Source organism: Zonotrichia leucophrys, chromosome 28, assembly GCF_028769735.1.
Source record: "Zonotrichia leucophrys gambelii isolate GWCS_2022_RI chromosome 28, RI_Zleu_2.0, whole genome shotgun sequence".
Taxonomy (NCBI): Eukaryota; Metazoa; Chordata; class Aves; order Passeriformes; family Passerellidae; genus Zonotrichia; species Zonotrichia leucophrys.
Genome location: NC_088197.1, coordinates 745,051 through 755,209, shown reverse-complemented (window position 1 = coordinate 755,209; position 10,159 = coordinate 745,051). Strand labels below are relative to the sequence as shown.

At 63.4% G+C, this 10,159-nt stretch overlaps 1 protein-coding gene across 1 annotated transcript; it reads right to left on the bottom strand.

Annotated features, from left to right (window-relative positions):
* Positions 1–8,127: 8,127 nt before the first annotated feature.
* On the bottom strand, positions 8,128–9,518 carry LOC135458984 (complexin-3-like). The gene is made up of 3 exons (XM_064734524.1): positions 9,364–9,518; positions 8,653–8,740; positions 8,128–8,343 (listed from the first exon to the last, which is right to left on the bottom strand). Exons 1-3 carry the CDS (start codon positions 9,516–9,518, stop codon positions 8,128–8,130), a joined length of 459 nt encoding a protein of 152 aa, XP_064590594.1.
* Between the last annotated feature and the right edge of the window lie 641 nt (positions 9,519–10,159).

The window sequence follows — 10,159 nt, the reverse complement described above, 5'->3', positions numbered from 1 at the left end:
GGTGGCACCTGGGGGGACAGCGCAGAGTCAGAGGGGCCTGGGGGCTTTGGGCCCCGCACGTGTCCCAGCCCAGGGATGGACGGACAGGGAAAAGGAGGGATGGGAAGGTAGGGTGGCCCTAGAACAGGTTATGCAAAGGCATAATCCTCTCTGCCACAGCAGAGGATCGCAGGGCTGTGGTGTCCTGGGGGCTGGTCCACAGTCCCGGCGACTGACCCGGGGTCCTGGGGACTGACCCAGAATCCAAGGGATGCCTCATACTTGGCTCTGCTGTCAGATCCCACCGGGCCACTGAACCCGCTGGTGCTAAAAGTCAGATTTCCTCTGAAATGGAGGATTTATGGAAGTGCCATCACTGAGAGCCAACCTGATCTCTCTCTGCCCTGGCCTGGAGGGGACCAAGCCTGGGTTAATTCCCTCCTTCCTCCCCAGCTCCTTTGTCCAGCCTCTTCCATGGAGCAGGCTGGCCCTGGAACGTTGGGGCACCCAGTGTCAGTCCCGAGGCTGGGCGGGCGTGACCCGGCGCTGTCCCCCAGCTAATAACGTTTGGGTGACGCTTATAAGCATTTTCAACCCTCGCAACGTTTCATCTTTAAGCTTTTTATCCGGCATCTGAAATCTTCCTGCAGTATTTGCAGGGGATTAAGGGTCTCTTTCCACCGTGAGGATGTCAGCAGACATGGAAATGGGGCCGAAAACTGTAATCCTGGGGCAAGGGGAAGTCACTGCATTGCCCACACCCGCCGGCCAAGGCTCACCTCATGCCTCAGGGGGAGTGGGGAGGGGAAAGGAGAATGAGTTCATGCTGGGAGGGGACATTGAGGGTCCTAGAGGGCAGCAAGCAGGGGCTGGGTGTTGAGTGTTGCCCAGGCTGCGCACACAGGGTGTGTGTGTGGGGTGCTGTGTGTGCAGTGGGGCTGTGCACTGTGTGCCTGCAGCAGCTGCAGCTGTGCCTGTACCTGGGCACAGGTACACACACCCTGGGCAGGGCCCAGGGGGGCTCAGGGAGGCTCCCAGTGAGGCACCGGTGTCCGGGGGGAAAGGCTGGGCTGGGCATGCGATGGAAGGTGTGCAGCAATGCAGAGTGTGGATGTGCACGTGTGGGGATGGGGCTGTGCAGGGATGGGGGTGTGCAGGGATGGGGGTGTGCAGGGATGGGGGTGTGCAGGGATGGGGGTGTGCAGGGACAGGGGTGTGCAGGGATGGGGGTGTGCAGGGATAGGGGTGTGCAGGGTGGTTTGCAGCACTCAGGAGCAGTGCCAGGGAGCAATGCCTCTGTGCCATGCATGCAGCACGTGCTGTGCAGTGTCTGCACTGCTGCACACAGGGCACAGTGTGTGTGCACAGTGCTCATGCAGGGTGTGCACAGCACTTTGGGTGTGCAGGGAGCACAGTGTGTGTGGAGCATGCACAGCCTGTGGGCACAGGGGCTGTGGGCACCCAGTCTACAGTGTGAGCAGTGTGTGCAGTGTGTGTGCAGTGTGTGCAGTGTGTGCAGTATGTGTGCACAGTGTGTGCAGTATTTGCAGCGTGTGCAGTGTGTGTGCAGTGTGTGCAGTGTGTGCACAGTGTGTGCAGTGTTGCACAGTGTGTGTGCAGTGTGCAGTATGTGTGCACAGTGTGTGCAGTATTTGCAGCGTGTGCAGTGTGTGTGCAGAGTGTGTGCAGGGTGTGTGCACAGTGTGTGCAGTGTGTGCAGTGTGTGCAGGGTGTGTGCAGTGTGTGCAGTGCACATGGCACAGGCAGCAGAGGCACCTGCAGAGCCTGTGGCACACACCATGCAGTGCAGCACATGCAGTGTGTGCCTGTGTGTGGCAATGTGCAGTGCCTGCCCAGCGTGTGCTGTGTCTGTGCAGTGCAGCCAGCATGAGCAGCCTGTGCCGGGTGCTGCTGTGGGTGTGTGCTGTGGGCAGTGTGTCCAGTGGAACCAGTGCATGCCCAGGGGCTGTGTGTGCAGGGAGTGCAGAGTGTGCAGGGATTGCAGCACAGGGTGTGTGCAGGGAGTGCAGCACAGGGTGGGTGTGCCTTTGGGTGTGCAGCAGGGTCTGTGTGCCTTTGGGAGTGCAGCAGGGTGTGTGTGCCTTTGGGAGCTGCAGGGTGTGTGTGCCTTTGGGAGCTGCAGGCCCACCCTGACAGGGTGTCTGTAGCCCCAGGGGCTCTGGGTCCAGCCCGGCAGTCTCAGGGGAGCCACAAGTCAGGGCAGGGGTGTTGGGTGCTGCACCCTGGGGTGCCCCAAGGCAGCGGTGGGGGGCAGGGGGGCGGGGGGGAGCAGGGGCCCTGTGGTCACTGTGTGAGCATCACAGCATGTTCTGGGACTGGGGGGACAGGGAAGGGATGGGGTCCCCCAATGACATCCTGCTCTCACTCACCTGCTTCTCATTTGCGCAGCTCCACACCTGCAAGGAGAGGAGAGAGGGGAGCTGAGCACCCTCCTGGGGCACAGACCCCCCCAAGGCACCCAGCACCCCACCAGGATCCCCATCTGCCCTGCACAGCCATGTCCCACGGTCCCACGGAGCAATGGGGGGAGCCAGAGCTGGGGGGGAGCTGGAAGGAGCTGGGGCAATGGGAATGGGTGAGATGGGCACTGGGGGATGAGTGAGAGAGGCTGGGGGGGCTGGGGATAAGATGGGGCAAGCGGGAGAAGAAGAGGGGCACTGGTGGGGGACAGGGCTAAGGTGCAGAGACAGAGCCCCATGGTTCACCCCCTGACCCCATCAGAAAGCAACGGAGGCAAAAACTTCCCAGGAGCAGCAAACCCCGACCAGGGAGCGGAGCTGAGCAGCAGAACACTGGAGCAGCAGTGACCCAGCAGCAGAGCAGCACCCCCGGACCCTGCGGGATGGGGCGAGGGCGGGACCCCCCCCAAATCTGCCTCAGCCTGGCTGGGGGGCACAGAATGTCCCTGAGTGGGGTACGGGGAGCCATTACACACCTGGGGGGACATCAGCAGCAACCAAGCACCCCATTTCCCCCATCCTCCAGGGACTGGCCTCAGGACTCTCAAGCCTTTGCCACCAGTGTTTTGGGAATCCTGCCTGGAAACAGGCCACCCTGAGCTGGGGCGGGGGGAACTGCTGAACTCTGGCTCCCAAAGAACATCTTCCTGCAGCCTCTGTCATGCTAGCAGCAATTTTTGGGTTTAAGCCCTTAAGCTGCAAAACTGTGCTGGGAACCATAAGGACCCAATACCTCCGGGGAGCTCTTTCCCCCCTCTCCTCGATGCTCCAGCCCATGGTTTTCCTGTGGGGGCTGCTAGCTAGGGGGAGGGAATAGCTGCTGGTAAAGACACCCAAAAAAACCAACAGAAATGACATTGAGCCCTGGTCAAAGTGGGCAAAACCCCTCACTTTAAAACCTCTCACTTCCTGAGCACTGCAAAGCATCTGTGAGGACAGGTGGCCTCTCCTGTCAGCAGGGGATGTGGAAGAGACAGTGCAGGGACAGCCCCACCTTCCACTGGGACCCCATTCTGTGCCTTTGGGAGCCCACCTGGGTGCCAGGATTTGGCTCCCTGGGCTCGAGCCGCCAGGGATGGGTGGTGGAGCCCGGGTGGCTCCTGGCCCTGGCCCTGTGTGACTCGGGGCGAGTGACACTGGCGGGCGCCCCATCCGCTCCCGAGTCCCCAGGGAACGGTGCCAGCCCCGTCCCCAACACCAACCCCAGGCACACCCTGGGGACACCCACTCCCTTTCTCAGCATCTTCCCTCGGCGCTTTGTCCCGAATTGGAAAAAAACGGCGTTACCTGCTGGGCCCAACTCGGCTTTTCCAGGAGTATTTAACTTTGCTGGTCCCTCCCGGGAACCAAACAAGCGGCTCAACCTCACCAATCTCGCAGCTTTGGCAGCCAAAGTTGCCTCTAGTCTTCTTATTTGTCACAGAACCGCCGTGCTAAGGCTCGGGAGAATCTTTATTTAGTGTTGCAGATGTCACCAAGGCACCGCAGATTGGAAATGAGTCCAAAGGATTAAGACGAGGTTATTAATTGGAGGCCTTCCCCTTTAAGAATGATTGACAGTTACTTTCTGGACAAGTAATTGCTCTAAATGTCCCCCCAGCACGGGTCCGGGGGGGCAGTGGCGGACAAAGCCCCGAACTGCCTTCCCCACTCGGATTGTCTCCCCACAAAGGCGTCCTGCTGGAGTTTGCCGTGTAATCCCCTCATTACGGGCGAGGAGAAAGAATTAGAAACAGGGGGAGCGGAGAAGAAAGGATGGAGGGGGAGGGGGCAGGATTTCCTTGGGCTGCGGAGCCTCTGCCCCAGGGATGGGGTCCGGGGCAGATGCCCCAAGCCTCGGTGGGATGGGGATGCTGCAGAGATGGGTGCTGTCCCCCCTGGACAGGGATGGCGAGCTGGGGGTGGCCCTGTGACAGCGTGGGTGGCCCTGTGGCTCCCATGACACTGCCTGCAGAGCCCTGCCCGTGTGGGGAGCAGAGACGGGGACAGGTGTGGGGACAGGGATGGGGACCAGGCACGGGGTCCAGCGTGAGGCCCCAGGGTGCGGACACGGCCTGGGGAGCTGCTCTGGGGTCTGGCTGTGGGCCCAGGTGTAGGGACCAGTCATAGAGACCAGGCCCCTGGAACAGCCTTGGGGACCTGGTATGAGGATCAGGCAGGGAATGCTCACGGGGACCAGAGGAGGGGACCAGGCAGGAGTGTGGGGAGCAGCCATGGGGCAGTGCCCATGGGACCAGGCCTGGGATGATTCATGGACATGGGACTGAGCACTGGGCCCAGGCATGGGAACACCCTGTGGGGACCAGCTGTGGGATCCAGCCAAGGGCACAATCCCTGGGGGTGCCCCATGGGCCCTGGCCTAAGGGGGAGTGGGACAAAGGCAGCCAGGCTGAGGGGCAGGGCCACCATTCTTCTCCTCCGCACTCCCACTGCTGCCCCTGGGCCCCAAGGAACGATGGAAACATCATGGTGGGAGTCCTGGGCTCTGCGGGGGGATGTGCTTGGTGCTGCCCGCAGCCCCATCATGAGGGGTGCATTTTGCCCTTTTCTTTCTTTGCCCACTTTTACTTTCTCCCAAAACCATCTTCCTGCCACCTGCAGCCGCCGCCACCCCCGGGCCTGTCTCGGCTTCCTCCCACTCCCTTCCTCCTCGCCACACTTCCCCTTTCGCATGGCAAATGTCACTGTGGGGGTTTTGGACTGTGCCAGGTGCTGCTGTGCCCTCCCCACCAGAGCTGCTCCTGGCAAGACCCCACAGCCCCTCTGTGTCCTGGTGTGGGCCCTGAGGCTACCCCATTGTCCCCCACTGGGGTTGAGAGGCTTTACCTGCCCTGTCTCACAGCTCTTTGGGGACATGTGATGTTGTGTTGGGAATGGCATGCCACTACCCTGGGGACAGTGTGCCACCACGGCAGGGACAGGCTGGCACTGCCCTGGGCACGGCAAGGCCACACCCCAGGGATGGCACAACCTGCACAGGCAGGTCCTGCAGCCCCCGGGGGTGGGGGAACACTGCAGGGCCAGCAGCGCTGCAGGAGGGCAGGGGACAGAGGGAGCTGTGGGGACAGCCCCGGGCAGGGCCATGTGTGGGGCAGGGGCCATGAGTGAGGCAGGAGCGATGGATGGGGCAGGGGTGATGTTTGGGCAGGGCCATGTGTGGGGCAGGGGTGATGTGTGGGGCAGGGCCATGTGTGGGGCAGGGCCACGTGTAGGGCAGGGCCATGTGTGGGGCAGGGCCATGTGTGGGGCCGGGGTGATGAGTGGGCAGGGGTGATGTTTTGGGCAGGGGTGCAAACCGGACCCCACTCTCCCGATGCCCATGCTGGCCACTGTGCCGAGTGCAGGAGCGTGTGCCCCACACTGGTGGCCCCCGGCAGGTTTCCCGGGGTGCCCCCCTGGCCCAGGGGTGCGGGGAGGTGCCCAGGGTGCCCAGTTCGGGTGCAGGGAGGTGCCCAGGGTGCCGGGTTTGGGTGCGGGGAGGTGCCCAGGGTGCCGAATTTGCGGCGGGGAGGTGCCCAGGGTGCCCAGGGTGCCCGGTTGGGGTCGGGGGCTGCCCAGCTGCCCGGCCCGGCGCTCTGTGTGCCCTGCCGGCACACACAAGGTGTTGCCTCGCCCGGGGGGAGGCAGCAGGCTGATTTGCCAAATGATTATAATTGCCTTTTAGGAGCAGATAGCAAATTGATTTGCTTCCTTGTCCAAGGCCCGTAATCGCTTCATCACTTTAAAATATTAATGCTATACTTCTTTGCTAGTTTCCCAATTACCCTAATTGAAGGCAAATTGGTTAAGAAGGTGCAATGCAGAGTATCAGGGGGTTTAGTTCACTCAAATGACAGTTTTAAACCTCCCTAATCCTATTAGCGCGCAAAGCTGCTAACGCTTAGAGACGCTGCGTCAGCTTACCGGGGCGGTGGGGCCGGGGGCGGGGGTCGGCCCGGGGGGCGGCCGGGGGCCACCGGCCTCACGTGACCAGCTCGGCCGGGGATTTATCACTTTTTTAGTTCATTAAGAGGCCTTTGGCAGGCGGGGAGGCAGCAGGGGTGACCCAAAAGGGTGCTGGGCGGGAGGCAGGTGGCAGCATGGGGAGGGCGGGGGGAGGACGATTAGCCAAGGAGACCTGGCGGAGGGTCCTGACCCGAATCCCAGCTGGCGCTGGGAGTCCCCATGCAGCCCCACTGGGAGCACTGGGAGAGGGCTGCCCGGCAGAGCAGGATGGGACCCTGGTGTGGAACGGGGATGGAGGACTGAGGTGGTGCTTGCAGAGCTCGTTGGGGACCTCAGTGCCACCATCCCAGCAGCTGGCACTTGGTGGCGATGTGGGGTGGGATCAGCGTTGTGCCGGGTGCCACAGCTGCTGCCGCCCGGCCAGGATCCTGGCGAGGGACTGCTGTGGCACAGACGGTCCCATCCCACAGGTGGGGTTTGTGCCTCAAGGGAGATTTCCTGAGTTCTGAAGAAAAGCTGGTGACCGGGGATGAGGATGATGGCAGAGACAGCAGGGATGATGAAGTCAGCAGGGACAGCGGGGCCACCGAACATCCCGAGGCTCCCCGGTGTCAGGCGCAGCCTGTCTCACGCTCCCCGGGATGCTCCGGCAGCCCCTGGGCTGGCACCGGGAGCGGTTCCGGGGGAATGGGCACCCCGTGTGTGCAGGGTGTGCTCCCTTCTCTCTGAGCTCCCGCTCCCGAGCCCTGGCTCTGCTGCAGCGCTGGGCTCGGGGGCAGCTCCGGGCCCACCTGCGCCGGATCCGGCCGTGGGCAGCCCGGGCAGGGCCGGCCCCGCAGCCTTTCCGGAGCAGATGGCAGCGGCGTGGGGAGGATGGAGGCGGCTCAGCGCGTCCTTCCTTTCATGCACACACAGCGTGATTCCCGGCGGCTCCGGCTCCGGCGGGAGGTGCCGCTGGGGCCAGCGCTGGACCAACATTTTACACGGGTTCAGCGAGCTTAGTCCTTGGGGACAGGCGACTCAGGAAGATTAGAGCTCGCTAAAATAGGCAGGTATTAGTGATCTCAGCAGCCCCCGGCCTTCCGGCGCGGCCGCATTTAAGCCAGCGCTGCTGCCGAGCGCCCAGGACAGAGCCCGGCGGGGCAGGAGCAGCCGGGCACCCCGGCCCAGCCGAGGGGATGCTCCAGCACGGAGTAAATGCTCCACGCCCGCTCCGGGGCTGTCCCCAAGGGTGGCCAGGGGGATCACGGGGTCCCAGTGAGGGCTGCTGCAGAGGGGGGGCAGGACCCAGTGGCCAAGCGTCCCGGGCTGGTTGGTGGCTCACAGGACACGGAGCAGCCCGGCTCCAGCGCTGTCATCGTGTCCCCTCACCCAGCAGGACAGGGACTGTGTGGGTGCGGGGTGTGGCAGGACAGGAATGGTGCCGGCAATGCTGTATTTATTGAGCCAAACGGTGCACGGTGCCAGGGCTGGTCAGGGGGGTCACGGGGTCAGGGACCTGCCCCATGTGGGGGCTCACACCAAGAGCACCACGAGAGGGACCTGTGCACACCCAGGCGTTCTGCACCCCTGCACACCCTGGCAAAGCAACTGCGAATGGCTTTGGGGAAGAAAACCCACGCCTAACATGAGTATTGGGACCCGTACCCCAAGTGAAGGCACCCAGAGCTCGGCATGCCGCGGTTCCCGGGCACAGAGGCTGCCGATGGCTCCTGCAGCGCTGCTACATCAGGGCGCACTTGTCCCGCACCTGCTCCACGCCGCCCAGGGCGCGCTCCCGCAGCGCCGGCAGCTCCACCTGCCGCAGCTTCGCCAGGAAGGCGAAGGCCCCGGCGCTGCCATCCTCCTCCTCCTCCTCGCTGTGCACCATGGCTGCCAGGTCCGGCGGCAGCTCCACCGCCCCTCCGGCCACGTGCACCTGGGCGTCGTCCCGCTCGTCCTGAATGCGGGTGGGAGAGGCCGTCGGGTGGGGACAGACGCGGGGCCCACCCCGGCGGAGCGGGGAAAGGGGGACAGAGAACGGCCAGTCCCAGGGGGCCGGGGACAGGGCGGGATTCCAGGACTGCCCAGTGCCACACTCGGACGCTGGGTGGACAGTGGGCGGCAGATAGACAGAGACAGTGGCCGTCTGCTGCCCCCTTCAGGAATCCCTCCGGCCCAGGGGAGCACGGCAGCCGTGGGCCTGGAGCTGTTCGGGCGATGTAGGGTCAAGGGGAAGCCCCGGGCCCGCAGACAGGCTGATTCTTACCTGGGCCAGGTGGTACTTGTCCCGCAGGTGCATCCGCACCGTGGCCCGTTCTGCCTTCCTCTGTGCAAACGCCTTGTCCCGCTCGATCCTGCAGCAGGTGCCACACCATCACCCCTCCTCACTGAGCCTCCCAGGACCACCCCACCCCGGTCACCCTGCTCCTCCTGCAGAGCAGGTCTGGGGCAGGAGGGAGAAGGTCTGAGACCCACAAGAGGGTTAAAGTGGGGATCTGGGAGCAGGAGCCACATCCTGTCCATGCAGCTCAGCACGCAGATTCAGAGGTGGTTGATGAAGGCGCCCATTGCAGGGATTCACTCCTCCTGCAGCCTCTCATCTCCCTGGTGCTGAGCTGCTGGCTTCCCACAGTGCCCAGTCCTAGGGAGGTGGGACCTGAATCCAATCCCGAGCTGACCCCAAACCCTGGGCTCCACGGGTGCTGGACTGGAACCATCCCGGGGCTCTGACACCTGGGGGTTCCCCTTGTCACCTGTGGTGCACAAAGGTGCTGTCACAGCCCTGTGCCAGCACCTCCATGGACCCCCCCATGCTGTGGGGGACACATGCTGAGGGCACCTGCTCTGCACTGTCTCTTGCCCCAGCTGCCTCACTGTCCCTGTGCTCTGCCACCCTGGGGAAAGCCCACAGAATCAAATCCTGATTCTGGGGTGTTGGGGGACCCTCGTGACCCGCTCAGCCCCGGCAAGGCCTTACTTCTCCTCCAGCAGCTGCCGCTGGTACTCTTCAAACTCCTCGCGGGCCATGGTGCTGGGCAGCGCTGCCGCCTTCTCATCCTTGGGGGCCCCCTTGGCGGACTCGTCCTTGCCCCCCTGGAAGCTCTTCAGGGTGGCCGTGAAGAAGGAGGCCATGGTGGGTGGCGGTGGCAGCTCCTGCCCCGAGGTGCCCACCGGGTCCCAGTGCCCGCAAGGTCAGTGGGCCCAGCCCCAGGGGCACCGCGGATCAGGGGCGGATTAAGGCATTAGGAGGGGAAGGCACAGCCAGGGTGGAAGGACCTTCCCTTTGCTGCACCCAAGGGTGCTTGCAGGGGACAGTGGCAGTGCTGGGGGACAGCAGGTGCTGCCTTCATCAGGAGTCACTGAACTGAACTGCAGCATACACCGGGTCAGGCTGAAATACCCCCAATACATGGGTCCAAAATTGGGTCAGCACCCATGGGGCCATGGCAAGCCCTGGGGAGAGCCCCATGCCGTGGGCACCCAGAACCATGCACTCAGGGGGATTGGGGGTGCAGGAAGTCAGCACGGAGGAGACACAAGAGGATTAGCCGAAAAAGCCCAGCCGAGGGTCAGAGGAGTGGCAGCAGATGAGGCGGTGGCGGGGCACACCCACCCTGTGCCCCCGCTAATCCCTGCTCCACCGAGACCGAGATTGCTCGGCAGCCTGCGGGGCCGGGGGCTCCCCACGCCTGCGGATGTGCCCCGTGCCTGTAATCTATAGGAAAGCAATTCCCATACAGGCTCTGATTAAAGCATAATCCCCTGCTGCACAG

Excerpts from the sequence above, each read along its gene's own strand:
- LOC135458984 (XM_064734524.1), bottom strand. The coding sequence starts at position 9,518 with ATGGCCTCCTTCTTCACGGCCACCCTGAAGAGCTTCCAGGGGGGCAAG. Across the intron at positions 8,741-9,363 it reads CGGCAGCTGCTGGAGGAGAA|GATCGAGCGGGACAAGGCGT; the intron begins GTAAGGCCTTGC and ends CACCTGCTGCAG. Across the intron at positions 8,344-8,652 it reads ACAAGTACCACCTGGCCCAG|GACGAGCGGGACGACGCCCA; the intron begins GTAAGAATCAGC and ends ACCCGCATTCAG.